Source organism: Leptodactylus fuscus, chromosome 4, assembly GCF_031893055.1.
Source record: "Leptodactylus fuscus isolate aLepFus1 chromosome 4, aLepFus1.hap2, whole genome shotgun sequence".
NCBI lineage: Eukaryota > Metazoa > Chordata > Amphibia > Anura > Leptodactylidae > Leptodactylus > Leptodactylus fuscus.
This window is the reverse complement of record NC_134268.1, coordinates 192,631,049-192,652,097: the sequence shown is the minus strand read 5'-3', so window position 1 is coordinate 192,652,097 and position 21,049 is coordinate 192,631,049. Positions and strand designations below refer to the sequence as shown.

The 21,049-nt window shown below is 42.6% G+C and overlaps 1 protein-coding gene across 2 annotated transcripts in view; it reads right to left on the bottom strand.

Moving 5' to 3' along the window:
* The window catches only part of DNAJB6 (DnaJ heat shock protein family (Hsp40) member B6), a 58,995-nt gene that overhangs the window by 20,487 nt on the left and 17,459 nt on the right, over positions 1 to 21,049 (bottom strand). For both annotated transcript variants that reach the window (XM_075271547.1, XM_075271548.1), the window contains exons 3-8: positions 19,721 to 19,830; positions 19,043 to 19,102; positions 18,638 to 18,748; positions 18,040 to 18,168; positions 16,183 to 16,327; positions 14,085 to 14,155 (exon numbers count right to left, since the gene is read on the bottom strand). In XM_075271547.1, the coding sequence (XP_075127648.1) occupies positions 14,085 to 14,155; positions 16,183 to 16,327; positions 18,040 to 18,168; positions 18,638 to 18,748; positions 19,043 to 19,102; positions 19,721 to 19,830 (626 nt within the window). The remainder of the gene's footprint in view (positions 1 to 14,084; positions 14,156 to 16,182; positions 16,328 to 18,039; positions 18,169 to 18,637; positions 18,749 to 19,042; positions 19,103 to 19,720; positions 19,831 to 21,049) is intronic.

Sequence of the window (21,049 nt, the reverse complement as noted above, 5' to 3'; positions counted from 1 at the left end):
CAGTAAGAGGCAGGAACAGCTCTCAATATAGAAACCAGGGGAAGAATAAAGAGATGTAGGATTTCATAGAAAGGAGACAAACTTTGTTGCTAAAGTACATTACAAAATGCATGTTCTTCAATGTTCGTTATGCTTTAAGGACAATTATCCTCCATCCACAGGAAAAAGAAGGAACAAAGTCCCCTAAAACCTACTTATGAATGTAGTGCCAGTGCGCATCCATTACATTTCCCATTCTTTTCGAAGGAATTCTTGACTTGGGGCTCAAAAAATCTCAAAAGTGTGGCCTCCTCAAAGGGCGATGAGGAAAACCTCAAATCAATGCTCTGTGCACACGAACATATTCCTCTACGGGTCTGTGTGTAAACAGCACATGGATGTTATCTGCGTACCATCCAGGTCCTCTACACACCCAAAACAGGTAGGTATAGGACCCGTCCTGAGTTTTGCAGCCAGGCACACGGCCCCCTACATAGACCTGTTATAATACATAGGAATGAATATGGGGTTATAAGAAAATAATGGGTCAGTTTACTAGCTGTTATAAACATGGCTAACCCACTGACAAAGCACACAGTCATGGACTGCGGGAAGAACAGCTGAGTGAACGCATTGCAGTTCTTTAGGCAGCGCTTCTTAGGCAGGCAAAGTTTTCCTTAACAGACTTAACAGTATATCTACGGGGAAGCCGCTGGCGTCTCCGTAGATATAATTGACATGCTGCGATTTGCAAAGCCGCAACGGCTTTGCAAATCGCAGCGTGTCCGCTCTGCAATCTTTTCCGCAAAGTGGGGATGGGATTCACATGAATCCCTTCCACTTTGCCTGCACCGTACAACGCCGCGATTTTTCCTGCAGCGTCTCTGCTGTGGGCAAATCGCGGCGTTTACGTCCCGTGGGGCCCCGGCCTTAAGTGGCAATTCTCTAGTAAACAAATTCTTAACTTGGTAATGTGAGTTACTTCTGTTGATGTAATGGGACATTTTATGCTTTCCAGTTGCAAAACATTTCTCTATATTTGATAAAATCTGCTTGAGCCAAAAGCAGCTGTTCTCATGAAAAAGCAATGTTTGGAATGCAGAGAAAGAGACTGTCGCAACATGAAGTTTATAACATTCCAGATGTAGGACGAGGAATCACTGAAAGGTCACTTACATGTAGTCACCCCATTTTATGTCACATTCTGGAAAGTGAAACATTTCTGTTAAACGTAAGCGAAGCAGTGATCGACAATATGCGGTCTGCAAAGCCATGTATAGCCAATGTAGGACAGGAGGACAACTGCCGAGCACAATACGTCTGCCCCATTGTATCAGAATACTAGGCATTAAGGGACAATACAGACTAGGCAAACTGTGCAATGTGTCATGTCTGCTGGAATCACTGGCATCACCCATGGACTGTAGGGTTTGTAAGAGAATGAGAGAAACCTATTAGTGGAGAACCTTACCACGGGTGAAGACAAGGATCCGATATAGTGACTAATGGGGTCCTCAAACTTTTTAAACAGTGGGCCGAAGGCAGAGCAGGTCGCACAGACATCGGGAGCGGTGCCCTCCAATAGGTAAAGTGAAGTGCGCTCCATGGCCTGGCCCGAGCTCCCCAGGAGCTTCATTATAAATGCACGCCTGCCAGCGATGTCGGCGGAGCCAGACAGAAGTGCTTGGCAGGCCGCATGTGGCCCGCGGACCGCAGTTTGAGGACCCCTGGACTAAACACTACTTGGTGCCATTCAGTCTATGTGATCTGAATAAGGAGCCAGGGGAAGTCTGCTCAAGGCAGTGGCTTATGTCGCCAAGAACAAAAACATCCATCTTGGTTCCACCAAATCTGGGGAAGCCGCTTATGCAATAGGTAGGTTCTAAAATGATGATCTATCCTTAGGATAGAATAGATGGTCAATAGGATCCGTCAGGTGCCATTGGTGTCCATCATACAACAATTCTACCGGCGTTAATCTTTTTTGTTTAATTTCTCTGCTCTACAAATGATTGTCCTATTTCTTTAAATAAAAACCCAAGACCCCCACAAGCCTTCAGAATGTGCAGTGACAAGCCATAAAGCTCAATGTAAACAGTATACAGAGGGGGATGATATTTTTAAGCTAGCAGCACACTATTTGTTCTTTCAACGCCTACATTTTGCAAAAAAAAAAGTCGCCGAGACCTTTCAAAACTTCCAATTAATTTTTCTAAGCAGCCCACATACTGAACGAGTAAATGAAAGAGTCTCCATTAACAAGGCAGCGAGGGCTTACACTGAAAAGAATATTCATTTGCACCTTTTTTTTCGAGTCACAAAGACTGAACGACAACAGATTTAGACACCGAGGATTATTTCATGTTCTTAACTTTTATTCGGGGACATTTTAACAAAACTGTTCCTCCGTTTGTTCTCCTCTGCTAATATCACAGTTTAGTAGAGCTTAAGGAACAAGGCAACGGGCTCCGCTTCATATAACCCTTAGGACGCTGGACACTATCAGGGGAGCTGGGGGTTAGGGTGCTGGGGGTTGGGTTAGACCTTGCAACTAGTTCCAGATCAAAGGGGCTACAACGCACTGATTTTTTTTATTTTGCCATACACAAATCGGATCTGCTCACTATCCAGAAATCTTCAGTATATAATGTGTGGGGGTGTCGATATCCTGACCACAGACAGATCAGAAATTCTGGCAGACTCCAGATGCTGCCGCAGTGGATGGGGAGTACAGTCAAGTAATAGGCAATTCCCCAGAACCCCCGTTATACAGCAGACAGGGCTGCAGTGATGCTCTTATTACTTCTACACGCTCTCCCCATCCCTGACACTTGCTTTTGTTGCCTGGAGGCTTCCAGAACAGCTGATCTGTATGGGGTCTGGGTGTGAGATCATTTAAAAGACCTAAAAATCCCTTTAAGTGTCCTTTTGAGAATTACAGCCGTGTGGAATACATCATTACAATCTACTAATACAACCTTTATAGGTTCATTCTATACAAGGACATACCGGATAAGATCAATCTGCAGCTGATGAGATCAGAAATAATTACTGCGGAAAACACTCCAAGGAATGAACCATCTTCCTACCGTTTGCCGTTTCCTGACCCTAGTTTATAATGTTTGCTATTGCAGCTCCACCCTATTCACTTCAATGGGTCTCAGCTGTAATATCGGAGAAATCTAGGGGTGACGCAGTTTTATTTAAAAAACAAAAACACACAGCTGTGATTCCCTAATCTTGGAAACCCTTTTATGTTCATTGTGTTATTTTTCATGCTGATTCTGACATGGTAAAACTGTCATGTCTTCCACCCATTGTTCCACGCCAAGGGGAAGGTGGAAAGCACTAAGATGTCACTTGGATGACGTGCAAGTATCACCTGTCCCCTATTGACTTCAATGGGAAGTTGTGTTCCTTTGCCAGAGCACAGAACTTCGGAGCAGAGCACCAGACCCCTCCCCTATCAGGAGAGTCTGGACATGCACGCTCGACCATGCCAAAAAAAAAAAAAAAAAGTCTGCAGACACAAAGCAATAACCCAAGAAACGGCCTTTAGTTTTCTGCTGCAAGTTCCACAGGCGGAATACTTGGAACATTTTTCATCAAATAGGTCACAGCCAATTTTTAGGACCCATCCGAGGAAATTTATGAAAACTGGCCTTTCCTAAAGACCCTAACCGGCTCAGACCTCTTAAAATTTTTTTAGAGGCACTCCTATGCACCAGAAGTCTATAGCATTTTTCTGGCACAAGTTCCAGTAAATATTTCGGGCTGAGTCACCCCTCTCTCAGCATGATGCAGCACATTTTTGGCACATGAAAAGGCCACGTGCGTCACAATTACACCCGTCTATGCCACAATCCTGACAAAGATAGGTTAATAAATCCCCCCCTTTGATTTGTGTCTGTTCTTAGTCCATATTTTTGATAGCACATTTCACACATCCCTCAGCAGACTGAAGTCTATCAAGATTCTGTGAAAGGAGTCTCAGAAAGATTCAAAACCCGGAACACTTCATCTGGTTTTCACAGACGTTACTCTCCACAATTGTGTGAACATAGCCCAAGGACTCAAAATATTGCCAGCAGAATCACTGGGGGCGCTCTCCAGATTTTGTTATGGAATCCTCACCCTAAGGGTAAGTTCACACGGGTTATTTTGGCGGAGGCCGCCTCAGGTTCCGATCCAAAATATGGATTAGGCCCAAATGAATGGGCCTAGTCGGGAGTGACTTCAGGTGGATGTTGCGAGGCGAATCCGCCTGAAAGAATGGGCATCTAGCTTCTTTTTGGAGCTGGAATTGACCGTCTCCCATTGATTTTAATGGGAGCCGTCTTTGTAAGGCGGATACAGCCTCAAAATCCTGACCAGAAAACTGTGTGAACTTACCCTAAGCCTGGTTGAACTCGACCTTACTGCTGGCTGTGAATGAACGTAAAAGCCAGTGCACGGGGAGCACACGGATGACATCCATGTACCGCCCATGTGGTCTAATTCATTCAGTGAATAGTAGTTGTAGAAACATGGCTGCAAAATCAGACAGCAATAGGACCTGTTCTGTATTTTGCGGCCCAGTCTGTCAGCCCGCTAACAGGACCATGCAACTCATGGTCATGTGTATGGGGCCAATAGAAATGAGTGGGTCAGTGTGATATCCGGGAGAAATCCAGATAGCATTCTGACCTTTCACACCGTCGTCAACAAGAGGCTTAAACCTGGACAAAATCCACACAGTGTCTGACCGTAGCCATATGTTGCTATCAGATTTTGGCAGCGTGTGCTTATACTTGTAAGGCTAGAGAGGTCTACAGATTCCATGTGCCCCTCCTTGAGAGCTGCATAACAAGGCCGATAAGCTACCTCGCCTGCCCCCTTCCCTCTAATACCCTGAAATTCTGCTTATAACAGGCAACATGCACAGCCCATGTGTTTTCTACCGCCGCTGTGCACATTACATGCCTTAGTGTGTGTTGCAATTGCTGACATTTAAGAGACCAAGAGGGACGTTTAGTATTGCCAAATAAAGGCAACAGAGAGGCCCTAACCTAGTGTGCACTGTGTCCTGTAACACTTTACATCCAGCATGAAGAGCTCTGTAAGTACAAGGCACTTCCAGTGAAATGTCATACTACATAAAAACTAAATGTATATAGCTATTGTACACCTGGCCCTTAGTAGGTGACTGGACTATATATAACAAAACATCCATTAGGTAAGTGGTAAAGGGGCTTTCTAGGACTTACATATTGATGACCTATCCTTAAGGGTCCCCCACCGAAGAGGCCGCGGCATGTGGGCGAGTGCTGGAGCCTCTTCAGTACTTACCAAGCACAACGCTGATAGATTGTAAGCCCTCGCGGCCAGGGCCCTCTATCCCACTGTGCCAGTCATTGATAGTATTATATTTGTATATTGTGTGTACCGTATGTAACCCCCAAATGTAAAGGACCATGGAATTATTGGTGCTATATCAATAACCAATAATAATAACTGTATAGTGGCTGTGCTTGGTATTGCAGCTCAGCCCGACTCACTTGAGAGGGGGCTATAGGACTGATAAATGTGACATCATTGGTCCACGAAAAGTGGAGCGCCACTACTGCTTCACACATCGGATCCACAGCGGGCTCACATCTTCAATTGATGACCACAAAAAACCACCACACTGGGAACTCAGCATTGTGTTCAACCCAACCTAACCCTGTAACATCTTGTATCTAAAATTGAGATGACGTATTTTGGAAAATATGACAAAGCTACATGCTTACTCATTACAAACAGAAACCACAATGCAGACAGGAACAGAGCCTAAAGGTAGGAGGACTTTATGGGTTTTTACATTCAATGCAAAGACAGTGGGAAAGCGATGGCAGAATTAACCCATAAGGATCAGTGGGCATCTCAATATTAACAGAAAAATGACTTACCTCTATATTGTGCTGCTGAATACGAGCGCTGCTCCGTTTTCAAAGTCTCTTGACAACATTGCAGCTACCTGTACATCCCACATTGAGCAGGACTGTGGACACTGCATGTCTTCAATGATACCACTGAGGTACGGCACTTATTAGTAATGTTGCCGCTATAAGTATGTGGCAGCTAACCAAGTAAGACCACTCGTTCATTAGAAACACAGGACAAAGCACATCCCAGCACTATTAGCACGTTTTCTCACAACTCTCATAGACACTCCGCTATCAGACTCCTGAATGGAGCCAAGGATGGGACCCTAAACTCCAACAGGAGAAGGATGTGCTGCTGCATTAGGCGCCCAAAAGCTAAAGACGGGTTCCCTTTAAGATTTTCCTAAAAGACAGCAAGACATTCTTTAAAGGGATTGTTGTCTGGGGAGTTTGATTTTACTTATATGGTTTGGGTTTGCCTTGTTTTTTTATGTAGGACCTGGGGGTTGGATCCCAGGTCATGTGATCAGAACCAGCACCCAGGCTGCTCTGGCTCTTGCCTCCTCTCCCATTTACACCACTCGCTACATGTGCTATGAAAGCTAGTTTACTATTGTCTGCCAACCCCATCAGTACAGGTAGCTCCCTCTGAAACTGGGAGAAGAGGAGAGTCACCCAGGGGTCGGGTGCTGGATCTTGTGACCTGGGGTTGGATCCAGCCCGGAAAACCCCAGGTCCTGCATGAAAAGAAAAGCCCTTGAACATGTAAGCAAAATAGCAATCCCTGGACAAACCCTTTAAGGACTGGTTATAAAATGGACAACACATTATGGCCATACACATTAGGCGTGAGTCAGTCAATCCTACTCATTTTAACGGGACAACAACTGGAGAAGTCAGAAGAAACGTTAGGGCACTGTGGGTTCTGGATCCTTTACTTCCACAGGGAAGGAATCTGACAGCTGCTTCTTCCCATCCTTCCACTGGGAAAACATGGACACTTAGCCCAGTCAGGAGGAATAAATGTCTGAATAAATAACAGAGTAAGTACTCAACTAAGTTATCTAAAGTGTATGGGGCACCTTAATTTTGTCATTAAAAAAAAAAAGAAAAAAAAAAAAAGAATAATTTAGTCCTATCCAAAAGCCACAAGTTCCATTTAGTTATGTTAGGAGATGTGTCTGCAGTATAATGGGAGAAAGGTCACAACCCACTGATCTGGGAGTGCCAAGCCTTTGCTTAGTTGCATAGTAGCATATCTTGGTCTGGGTAGTAAGTGGGTAATCTTTGAGAATTCGAAAGAGAAAGAAGAAAAATAAGCTGATAAAAGGGTCAAAATCCACGCAAATGGTTCACAAGCAAATACTAACCATCTATTGACAGATAAACTTAAAGCACTAGTTATGGGAGGACACGGACATCATGTTAGTCCCATAGTCTGTCTATTAGGGAATGCCACATGGGATGAACCTGCTGCGTATTGTCCAGCTTGTGGAAAACCTGCAGGGTTCACAATAAAGGCAAAGTGGACAAGGCTTAAAGCGGTGTCATCTGCGTAAAACGTGCAGCAGATATTGCGGATTAGAAACGCTCTCAATTTACGCTGCAGACGTCTATCCCTTTCAATGAATTGTCTGTGGACAATCCGCTGCAAAGTAGTTTGTGTGTGATCATTCCCATATAGTCAATGGCCTCTGGAGAACGTGAAGGGAATAAGAGCTCTCAGTGTAGCCGTCACTTCTGGGGATGGGGGTGACGGCAATCTAGAAATGAATAGGTTCTAACAAGATACCATCAATGTCTCTCCACAGACAAAGGAGTTTTCAGAGACAATGGGCCTATAAATATAAACCTGTTTCCAGGGCTGGGAGCTCAGGTCTTCTGTATACAGGGCCCCTGGCTGATATGCTGTTAGTGCAAGGTGAGCGGGAAGTACTTGTTTGTTATATTATAGGCCCGCTACCAGCAGTGTAACATTTTTAAAAAAAATGTTTTGGAACATCCCTTTAAAAGCTGAATTTTTTGATTTTCTGCTTTGAAACAAAGGGTTTTCCAAGTTCTGATATTGATGTACTATCATTGTACTAAGGAGTCTTAGCATCCCCTCCATTGCAGTAACCTGGCCTGGCCACTACAGGGAGAGGAGTGCTCTCTGCTTCCAAATTCAGTTCCCCATGGGGGAAATTTATTAAGACTTTATAAAGTCCCTGACAGGTGCAGGGTGCACTTTAGTTGGTAAGATGCTAGTCAAACTCCTAGTGTGTTTGCCATCGGGTCTGAGATTTCAAGGGCTTAAGCTATTTAGAGCAGGCCCTCCGACTGATCAGCTGTATAAGGGAGCCTTCACATGGAGTGTAAACGCGTGTATTTTTGCAAAATACACGTGTAAAAATAAGGCTCCCATTGACTTCAATGATATTTTTTACACGTGTAAAAATACGCCTGTAAAAAGTCATTGAAGTCAATGGGAGTCTTATTTTTACACATGTATTTTGCAAAAATACACACGCGTTTACTCCGTGTGAAGGCTCCCTAAGGCTGAGTTCACACTGAGTTTTTTGGTCAGGAAACTTACTCAAATTCCTCCTCCTAAAAACGTCTCACCACAGGACTGTATAGTGAGGCGTTTTTCGGAGGAGAAATTTGAGTCAGTTTCCTGACCAAAAAACTCAGTGTGAACTCAGCCTAAAGCTGATCAACGCTCATGTAACACAATAGTATCAGAACACTCAGTCCCATGTACAGCCGTTGGGCACTGGCTTCAATGGTTTTAGTCAATGGGTCTGGCAGCATGTTGTGCCATTGTGACTGGGCTTTTTTTTTTTTTTTTTTTTTTTTTTTTTTAAAGCCGGGGCCCCACAGGACGTAAACGCCGCGATTTGCCCACAGCGGAGACGCTGCAGGAAAAATCACGGCTTTGTACAGTGCAGGCAAAGTGGATGGAATTCATGCGAATCCCATCCCCACTTTGTGGAAAAGATCGCAGCCCGGACACGCTGCGATTTGCAACGCCATTGCGGCTTTGCAAATCGCAGCATGTCAATTATATCTATGGAAACTCCAGCGGCGTTCCCGTACATATAATGTTAAGAGAAAGTCCGCAAAGGAAAACCATGAACTTTCTCTTAAAAGCGCTGCGGAAAGAACTGCAATGCAATCACGCAGCGCTTTAGTGCTGCGGATACGGCCCATAGGGCCTTAGCCTAACAGTGTCTGTAATGGAGGCTCCTAACCAAGTCGCCAATATATGGATGAAGCACAAAAATAAATAAATCTGCCTATTACCTGCGACAAAGCTAGAGGTCTGACTACAACTACATGAGTCCTTCTAAAATTGTAAATGAAAAAGTCCTGAACAACAGAAACCCGACAGACACCATTACAGTCAATGAGTTCCCTCGGGATCTGTTGTTGTCGGCCGTAGAACGGATCAGTCTTTGTTTAATCTGGTCTTCTGTTCCTATGACAGACCAAAAGAATGGATTAAACAATTCAAGTATGAAATGCACCGCAACAATAATAACTGAATGCTGAATAAATATATACTGTGAAGGGTTAATCATTGCTTGGTACCATTTGCTTTAAGCAAAAAAAAAAAAAAAAAAAAAAAAAGGAAAAAAGCATTGAGTGAGATTTATCAAAATGAGCTAAGAGCAGAGCAGCTGTCCGAGGCCGATGAAAAAGAACAGGAATGTGACAACTGCTCCACTTAACCCTTGCAGAACCTTTGATAAAGCTCCCTCGTAACAGTCAGAAGTAAAGTTGTAGGTTAGTAACGAGGATGGCAGTACCCACGGCAAGTCAGTGTTAGAAGCTTTAGGGCAGAGTGAAAGTGTGCAACAAAACCATGCAAAGACGTGAATAGCCTATTACTAAAGTGATATAAAGCCTTTACACTGGGATATAGAATGTGTGTCCGATTGCTGGGGGCCGACCGCTGGACCCCTGACCCTCAGTCCGTGTACGCATATATTCACAGGACTCACAGATCTGCTGTTAGACCAACAGAAGTGACTGGAGCAGGGTTAGCACGAGCACCACCGCTCCATTCACACAATGGGGTCTAAGCCCCCTGTCCTAGAGATCTCTAGGGTCCCTGCTGTCAGACACTGATCCTGTATGGATATGGGGTAAACATTAGTGTGCAAACCCCCCTTCAGGGCCTATCCACACAGATTACACCATATGAAAAGCGAGAAATTTGTAAAGGTAATCCGCACCACAGGTCAATTTCTGCTGTAGATTTTTACATCATTAAATGAGAGCTATTAATATCTTATCCACACACTATGTTGGTTTCACAGCAGACTTTCCACACACAATCCCATTGCCAAACGTATGCAATGTGAACATATCCCTTAAGGTGGGAAGTGCTTTAAATGGAGACTTTTAAGTGTCAGCTATCTGGCTAAGGCCGGGTTCATGTTTGTGTTTGGTATTTCGTTCGGGGACCAGAATACTGAACGCAGATGTGAACCAGGCCTTCGGTAGCTCATTGAAAGGCAAAGAACGCTCCCATTTTGGCCTTCAATGGCACGCTGGGGAACCATCTAATGGGTGAAGCTACCTCCATAAAAAAAAAAAAAAAAAAGTTAACAAAAAACACAACCTAAAAAACACTACACTGTATTATGGGTTGAACATATTTAAATAACAACATTTAGTGCATCACCCCTTCTGGTCCTATATTAGGCATAGTGGTAGCGGTTAGTATGGCAGCAGGGAACCCCAGTGATGTCACAGACAAGTACCCTGAATATCCTAGAGAAACACCCATAAAGGCCCCTTCACACGGAGTTTACGCTCCGCTCATTTTACACATGTAAAAATACGTGTAGTTAGCCATGGAGTTCAATGGCGCATGCAAAAAGACGCGTTATACGAACATGCCATTGATCTCAATGGCTAACTACATTTTAACGTGTATTTTTACACGTGTAAAATGTACAGAATACACGGAGAGTAAACTCCATGTGAAGGGGCCCTAAGTGTTAAATCACAGGCAGTTCCCACAGATTCCAGGGGCATTGATATAACCAGTGGAGGCGGGACATGTTAAAAGATACTGTAATGTGATATGCAACACATGTAGCCAAGTTGATATATTATCACTTAGATGTGATCATTGTGCTCTGTGTGAAACCAATGTAATAAACCATGCATATGGCAAACCGTGTGCAATAAGAACCAAAGAACAGTGCAGTGCATTTCTAAGAGGTCTGCTGAAACTTGTATACTACATGCTGGGTTATAACCCTGCATTATGGTGAAAGTATACACTGACACAGAAAATGCAAGTGCAGATACTGACTGTCGTCAGAGAGCTAAAGGAACACTAAAGCTAAAAATGTGCTAAATTAAAATATAGCTGCCCCCGCTGTTTATGCAAGGATCATGCAGAAAAGACTGCAGGCTGACAAACAGAATCTGAAGACGGGGGATAGTCTCCTTCTGGTCTACTCCATCTTTCGATAGAGTATAGCCAAGGAAAACTGCTTAAAGGGAGCTGTCTAGGGAGTTTTATTCTACTTCTAGGCACCAGGGGGTTTTTGATGCCAGACCCCGGCCCAGGTAGCCTGATCAGAACTAATACCCAAACCTCCAGTCACTCAGTCTACTCCTTCCTCGAGTTTTCACATTACCTGTGATATGGGGCTGGTAGACTATATCAGTACAGATATCAGCTACATCAGCCCACATAGCACAGGCATACCTGTGAAACCTCAAGAGGAGCAATCCAGAGGTCAGGTGGTGGTTCTGATCAGGGTCAGCACTAGCCAGAATCCAAAGGTCTAGCATTCAGCCAGTTGTCTTGCAGCTTGTCACATGACAGTGTGACAGGGGTTGGTATGGCCAAGCTTTTGGTACATAAAGAAGATTTCTTTACATATTTCTCAGTTTCAACTATGGCAGAGATAAGTAGGGTCAGGAAAAAAAAAAAAATAAATAAAAAAAAAAATGAAGATTGGAGGAAGTGCAGCAGAATTTTTGTACATTTTTTTTTGCTTTAGTGTTCCTCTAAAACAGTTTTTACATCTATACCCTTATTTCTTAAGAAACCAGTAAAACTATTTTAACACACTTTTAGTTGACAAAGTTGATGTTTTTGAACAACTGTGAATAATATATATAAATATTAGGGATTTTTTTGTTTAGTTCACACATTACTGGTTTCTTGAGTCTCTGAGCAGGATTCCTTATAAAGTCCCATCTAAAGCTAGGTATTAGTGTCGTGACTGCACAGCTGTACGTGAGGTGATATGCAGAAGAGTTGGTCTAACCAAGCAGGGTACATGGAAAAAAAATCTTGGTTGCAATTTTTCGAAAATGATAAAACTCCTTCCCCAATCATATTTTTTAGAAACATGTATGCAATAGCTCTGTTCACATCACATGTGAGGCTCCTGGTATGTACTGCAAACATATACGTTGGATTCCAAAATTTAGACCCCCGGCAGGCCAGAGTACCTGTAACCTTTTTTTATGTTGCTGTACAGAAGTGTGTAGTCTAAGTAAGACTGTCACTAAAGACATATACCTCCCTGTATACATAGTCTTTGCAACGGGAGTTATGTGCAACGTATGTCTATATGTGAGGCAGTGCGCTGAACATGTTTGACAGTAGTAGTGATGTGAACAGAGCCTTCCTTACCTGTGATGCACACACTGAAGTTTCTTTCCATGGTATAGGTCAGGGGTCGGCAACCTTCGGCTCTCCAGCTGTTGTAAAACTACAACTCCCAGCATGCATATTTACTCTGTTGTTCTTGGAACTGCCATGGAAGTGAATGGAGCATGTTGAGAGATGTAGGTTCTCAGCAGCTGGAGTGCCGAAGGTTGCAGACTCCTGGTATAGGTAAGGGAGTGTTTCCAATATTGCATCTCATATGTGGATAGGTGACGAGTCTGATCAGTTGGGGACCTCTACTGATCAAAAGCACAGGGATCCCACACCCCCACCTAAACAGAGAGTCAGTCAAGCATGCGTACTGCCACTACATTCAGACTGTATGGGACTGCTGGTGATAACCAAGTACACCTCTCAAGGTCACTTTCGGCAATCCCATAGAGTTTGAAGCAGCATGCATGCTCCATTTAAAACAGGGGACACGGGATCAAACGTTCCTGTTCTCAAAATTAAAAAACGAACTCCCTGTTTCATTGCAAACAAGATTTTTCCATTTTGTGGTTCTAAGTAGTGTGGTATCAAAAAGTTCACACAGGAGAAGCAAAGCGAGTGGTAAAGAGTGCAGCTGGGAATTTAGTTTCGGAAGAAAATTCCCTGAAATTTTATTGATAACGCTGAAGTGAGGGAGACGTGCTGGCTTGACTGTGCGAGGAGCAAAAAAAATAAAAAATAAAATTGTTGTAAGCGTGACCAAAATTACCCACAGACACAAGAATGCTACAAGCACCAAGAATAAAAGAATGCACTACAAACATCAGCATTTATTCAAATCCAACTTTTAGCAAATGACAAAATAAAAAAGTGTTTTCTCTTGCTCGGCGAAGTTTACACGACAGCTTTTCAGAGAAAAAGACGTGCCGGACTGTCAGCACTCATGCACGGATAGAAAACAAACCTGGAAATACAGAAACTGGATATCCGCCGTCATTTGGCATCCTCTAAGTGATGACGGGAGTCCGTACAGTATATTCATGTTTGGCTGGGAAAGTTGGATTAATAGCAGGTCGGAACAGCTAACACTTGGTTCACATTTTTAAACAAAATGGAGTAAAACAAGTCATGCGGTTAGTGAACGAGTCGTTCAACCACTAATGAAATATCACGGCTCACTTCTCGTTTAACCCCTTCTGCTACCGGGAAGGTCTATAAAAGAACTAGGCTAACATGACCCCCCCCGCTGGCAATGTAAAGGGAAACGCTTAAAAGTGCATACAGAAAGGTACGATATTAAGACAAAGAACAAAATATATAATAAAAAAAACAAAAAAAACAAAAGAAAGTGTATGGTCCTATGAACGTGGTCCCAAATTTGAACTGAGAGTCTATGACAAATACCAGAAACTCTCCACGAGCTTCTTTTAGTTATGTCTTAGAATACGTACAGACAAGTTCTTTAGATTTCTTCAAAAAAATGCTCCTGAATCCACAAATGGTGCTTGTTTAGGTTAATATTTCTGATACATGCGTGCGTTGAATTTACTTGTTATCCAAGCGTAGCAGCTGCTCCTTACCATTTATTGTTAAGGACTTTAACTGACCGTCTTCTTCGACTTCAACGCGTTCCTGTCCATTCTCAACAATCCTGCAAGACAGACATCACAAGATATATACAAGGCTCAAGGGTAGAAACTGTTTACTTCAGTACTGTCCGTTATTTACTCGGACCCATGACAGTCCTGGTCTCATCCGTTCAAGTCTATGGGGCCGGGCAAAATAAGTAGGACGGCACGCGGAGTCATCCATTTGCAACATGCAAAGAATGGATCGGCATCTCGGTGACTGAAAAGAGCCAATCAGGAAATACTATGAAGACTATTGAAGTGAAAACTGAATGAACCTCATCGTCCATTGGCATATGGTCACGTGATAGAAAACCACCAATAAGTGTATACTGTATGTGTTAAAGGTACTAGAAAGAAGCAGTCACATGACTAGTAAGAGCCAATGGAGAGTTATGAAAATTACTTAGGAAAAGTATGAATGAAGACACGTTTTCTCTTATACTAGGGTCACATGATCTATATGGAACAGAGCACGCTATGACTAAGATGCATTGTCTCGAAACGTGTTGGTTTTTTTGTTTTTCACCCCTTTTTCTAGTTTTTTTTTTTTTTTTATTCTTTGAGATATGGATTAGAAGTTATATTTTAATATACTCAGCGAGATGCTGATCCATTCTTTGCATTTTGTTACTCCACAGTTCTAAGAGTCTGGAAGTAGATCGTGCACCCTGAGGATACATTCATCTATGAAGTTATAGTTTTTGCTAGTGGAATTTATTCCAAGGGCCGCCCTACTGCCACTAGTAGTACAAGCCATAAAAACAGGCCCGTCACAATGTGACGACACACTAGGATGTACAACACCCCTGATCTAACTGTTCCTTCACTTTACTCCTGTGATGCGATGATCTGTATAAAATATTTTCTACGCATCACAAATGCCGCCTGTAAACAGCATCTGAAGAGTTATCTGACAGATAACTCCATTATAGGAAACAGGAACGTGTTGTTTTAAGAAGATCCTAACAGATGGGAATTGGACTAAACCCAACAACAAAGGTTAGTGTATAAATGGCCAACTCAGACCAAATTTCAATATCTGTAGGATCAGTCTGATGGGTCAAAAATCTGAACGTAAACGGAGGTTTAGAAGCCCCTCGGACATAATCCCTATTGATGACACATTCTCACACTAGTAGTGGAGTCTGGTGCAACCAAGGACTGGCTAAGCGGTGGTGAAACACCAGTAGGGAACCTGATGGAAATGATAACAGCGGGTGAGTTATGAGGTTATTAAAGAGGTTTTCCTGTCCCAAATCAAATTTTCACACAGACAACCTAGCCTCAGGAAAAGCCATCAGTATGATTTGTCAGAGCCCAACATCAGGACCCCACACAGATCATCTGTTCCAGCGGTCTCCAGATGCCAGAAGCTGTTATTGGGAGGATGGGACAGGCTTCAGTGAAATGTAGTGCTGCTTCCATTACTTGTATAGAAGAAGTGCTGCATTCGCCGCCCATCCGTTACCAGATTTCTGGCTTCCCGTCCAATAGCAGCTTACTCTTGACAGGTTATGAGTATGAAATTCTAGAAAACCCTCATATATAAAATATAACCCTACCAATGACATATGGGGCGGATTTCTATTCTGCTCCAGTCCAATGTCAGACGAGAATACGACCTGCTCTATAGTGACCAAAACCATACAGCACACCGGACCCCCACCACACAGAAAAGCCTTGGCCTTTATATAGTTGTGTGCATGAGGTCTAAGGATCAGGCCGTAGGATTTCAACAGAAGGGAGATAAGCCACCGCCAAGACTCTGACAGCTGCTTTTGTGTACAGCCACACTTGTTCAATTTATTGTCACAGGCTGATATTTATTTGGTTTAATTCAGCTATCAGGTCGAGCTGTCTCGAGAAGTTCTTGACAGGGTCGCTATACATTCATACTGACCACCTGGCTGATCCAAGACATTACATCCACATGGGCACGATGTGTGTATGACCTAAACATTGCACGTCAGGGTGGACAGTCTGACACTTTAGAGACTGTGGGACAGCGTTACAGGCAAGTAAAGCAGCAGTACTTCACAGAACCTACCTCTTAGTTGTAATTTTCCTGCCATTTATCATTTTGGTCGAAGTTGATACAGATTTGAAGTTGCCCATTCCAGAACCGCCAAACGATGAAGAGGAGAAGGAAGTGAAACCACCATGGCCAAGAGACCCAAAGGATGAAGTAAAACCTGTTTTTTCACAAAAAAATAAAAAAATAAATAAAATGAGAACATCTCATCTACTGTATCTATGTATATACACATCTACTTAGACCATGGTAACATATTAAAACAAACAGAATTTCAGTTTATAAATAACACCTAGATGGAAAAGTACTACTTCCTTGTGTGCGCGTGCAGAAGGAAGACACTTTGCTAGGCTCCTTCCTGTACAGACACTTGCATATTTTACATAACCACAAACAAGGAAAAAGCTACACTTCAATGACAGAATGCATGCAGGTGCCTATACGTGTAAGATGCAGGTAACATTTTTTTTTCCATTACTGTGGTGTTGTGACTGTTGGATGGGGGAGGGGGCTTGCTTGCTGGGCCGCTGGATCGCTCCCCCTGGTGGTTGCCAGTAGAATAGGGACCCACTATACAGAGATTACCATGAAGTAGCTAGTGATCAATACATACAGTGAGAACCTAGTGTTCAATTATGTAGATTTTACTTAAGCGCAAGATCAAACGACAATAATAGGATGGGCGTCCCATGTCTTATTTTTCTCTCCAAAATATTTAGTGTGGAAAAGGACAATAGGTCACTGCTGAAATGATAGGGGTGGCATGTATGAGATTATTTACCATATAGTGTTTAGAAGCACAGTTGAATGTATACGACAACCAAAGTAGTCATTTACAGGTCTGAGTTTCCTGTCTGTCCTGGAAAACCGTGATCAATTTGCCATTAATCTTAGGCTGCTATAGCCGATGCTTAGAGGGGCTTCCAGGTTAACCAGATACCAACTGGTGGAAAATAAAGCTGCCATACTCTCCTACCCTGGCACGCTGTTCAGACTTCATGTCCTCAGTCAGAACAGAGGTGGCAACGCTTCTGTGACCACTATGGACAGTCACTGGCTGCAGCGGCCCCATGTGCAGTATCAGTGATATTACTGCTGTGCTGATACATCACACGACCGGCGAGCCCAGTTGGATGCAGCCCCAGTCTAAAGGCATCTCACGCAAATAAAGTACATCAACCGGATCGGGTTTTGCAATTTTCCCCAAGATTTTGAGGAGATTCCTGGGTGATTTTGCAGCTCACTATTGAGCAGAAGGAACGCAACTCTTCTACCTGTTTGCCTCTACTAAGTACATGTAGGGATAAGATGCATATGGCCTAAGAGGAGGTCAACCATATTTGGAGAAATACATCTAAAATCTTACATACTTTGAGTGTATCCCCAAAACTTACAACATCAGCTAATTCTCTATATGAAATCTTTTTACTTTCACATTCTATATCAGTTAATGAGTCGGGGCAGTGATAAGTAGCAAGAAGAAAGCTTTGCCCTTCAAACAAAGAATACAGAAAGTGACAGAGCAGAGGCTTCTCTCAAACTTCCTGGTGTAAACTCAATTCTGGCACCCCTTTATACTGTCTAGTCTATCGTCCAGTATCAGATAGTGTGATAAATCTGGTAAGACTAAGACTATCTAGTCTAAAAGAGACAGTCCAAATCCAAACTGGTCCCAAAGCATATGGTTGAATTACAAGTCTCTATGTATACCTATTTGAACAGAAAGGCTACTTGGTTAAATGTTACAGACTACAATGAAGGCATGTGTTGCTTCTCTTTTCCTATATGTAAGAGTAAAAACAGGAAGTAGGCGGAAGGATCGTCATTGAATCCATTATATAAAAGGGAAAGAACAAAAACCAAGTCAACTACCTGAATCAAAGGAAGAAAATCCAGCACCAAAACTAGGGAAGCCTCCAAAGGCAGAGAAGAAAGAACCTCCGGGCCTTCGGCTTCCTCTATGGCCTCTTCTGTTACCAAAGAAGTCATCAAAAGGGTCATCTAGAGGAAGAGAAAAGTAAAATGAATTGTTGTAAAACATGAAGCATCAACACTTCTACAGCTCTGCCCTGAGAAGTTACTCATTTTTTGATCTGTGCATTAACCAGCTAACACAATTGTCAAATAGTAATCTCTCAACTGATCATAAGGAGGGGGAGAGGGGGTGTCCCTAAGCACCCCACCCCCCTTTCAATGAGACATCATAGGGAGGTGCTGTAAACATCAGCCGCTGCTCTGATGGGCAGATGCAATACTGTTAAGGGTTACAGCAGCTTCTTCTAAGACAAGCCTATGGCTATAGATGTTGAGATTTCAGTAATCTGCCATTGAGGACTTAATGTCATTCTTTACACTTAAGGCTTTATTTCCTTACAGAGTCTTTCTAAAACACAAAGGTTATCCTATTAGTGTGTATCCAAGAGCAACAAGCCAAGGTTAACACACAAAACCTGCAAAACAGGGACCTTACCAAAAAAGTCAAATGAAAACGGATCTCTTCCTCCAAAGAATTCCCTAAAGACGTCATCGGGGCTTCTGAACGTGAAGCCGTACTCAAATGGATGGTCAAAGTGACTTCCACCTAAAGGAACAATAAGACAAGAAATTAGTCGAGCACAGGTCCAATGTCAGGTTCTGACCGTACAGAATAATGCAGTAACTGTTAGGGCTTTTTTTTTTCCTGCTTGCTGAGATATAGATAGATAGATTTATACATTATATATATATATATATATATATATATATATATATATATATATATATATATATACATATATATATACATACACACACACTTTTTCTAAATCTGTGTGAATCTACCCCAACACTAATTTCAAGCCTGTATTTCACAAAAGAGAGAATGCACTGTACTTACCCCCACCTCCTCCTGTTAACCCTTCTTTTCCAAATTTATCATAGACATCTCTCTTCTTGGCTTCAGTGGAAAAAAAAAATAAAATAAAATTAACGCTCCAGAAATAAGTGCCAATACAGTGGATCATGGGGTAGTCATACATGGCTCTAGAACCGCACAGAAGGGTAAGCTGTCCAGCAACCTAAAAGTACATGGGCCTGCTGATACTACAAGGTGAACGAAAGCTCAAATTAAAATATGTGCAATGAGGTCCTGGAGCCTTCTGTGACATATTGGAGAAAATGCAATAAAAATCTTTAATGCACAAAAAAAAAAAAAAAAAAAAAATGATATGGCTTGTATAGGACATATCCAGAGAAGTATTGCTTGTATTACTGTGGAATAAAAAAGTACTTGGAATAGGGAAGCAGTGTCTGTATGTGCCACCCTTACCCCACTCTATGACCTATACTTCGTCAGGAGTGGTTTCCAGATAAAATTCACTTTAGAAGGAAAGGGAGAAAGTCTGATAAGTGAATCAAACCAATTATTCTCTAGTAAGAGATATTTACAAAGTTTCTAATACCTGTCGATTTATAGAAACTTTGCTGAAAAGGTATAGTGACTATTACATGTCTACAAGCATTGATAACGCAGCAGCCTGGCTATACATGGGCACTCATAGATAAAGATCTTTACCATCTGATAAGACTTCATAAGCCTCTGCAACTTCTTTAAACTTCCTCTCAGCTTCATCTTTATTATCAGGATTTTTATCAGGATGCCACTTGAGGGCTAATCTACGATACCTAGAAGTGAAGACATAATCAGAAAATTCATTAAAAACAAAAAAAAACAAATACCTCTCACTATACACCACATCTGTCAGTTGACTTTCTTACCATGCAGGCTCAGACTGACCAGACATTTAGGGGCACTAATGGTGATACTACATTTTATTTAAATAGCGCCGACATACAGAGGTCAGACAATTTTGTAATATAGGTTATTGTCATTACACAAACAAAGCCGTATGAGAAAGTCACCAGTCGTGTCCTTTAATGTACAGATGGTGCCTGGACATATACAGTTAGCCTGAAACTGCATCACATCGTGTGGGGTAATGTGGGAGCGGGAACAGAGAAGGGTTCATTTTAGGGATTCTAATTACAGTACGGAAGGGTTTACGTTAGACATTGTGATAGGCCTGTCTGATAAGATGGGTCTTTAGTTTGCGTTTGAAACTGTAGAAATTGGGAGTTAATCTGATTGTCCGGGGTAGAGCATTCCAGAGAAGTGGTGCAGCTCAGGAGAAGTCTTGTATACGAGCGTGGGAGGTTCTGATAATAGAGGATGTAAGTGTTAGGTCATTGAGTGAACGGAGTACACGGGTTGGGCGGTAGACAGAGATGAGGGAGGAAATGTATGGAGGTGCAGCATTATGGAGAGCCTTGTGGATGAGGGTAATAACTTTATATTTTATTCTATAATGAATAGGCAGCCAATGTAGTGACTGGCACAGACCGGAGGCCTCGCTGTAGCGTCTAGCCTGATAGATGAGCCTGGCCGCTGCATTCAGAATAGATTGTAGAGGGGAGAGTTTAGTGAGGGGAAGACCGATTAGTAAGGAGTTACAGTAGTCAAGGCGAGAATGAATCAGAGACAGCAAGTGTCTTTAGTGTATCTCTGGTAAGGAAAGGGCGTACTCTGGAGAGGTTTTTGAGGTGGAGGTGACATGAGCGTGCGAGTGATTCAATATGAGGAGTGAAGGAAAGGTCTGAGTCAAACACAACCCCGAGGACTTGTAGTAAAGCCTGAGACCGCAATGGATATATCAGGGACAGATCTATTAGATGGTGGAAACAGTAGTAGTTCTGTCTTAGACAGATTCACTTTCAGATAGAGCAAGGACATGATATTTGAGACAGCAGAGAGACAGTCTCTGGTGTTCTGTATTAGTGCAGGGTGATGTCACAGGAAGATGTGTATAATTGGGAGTCATCAGCATAAAGTACCAAATAGCATGGT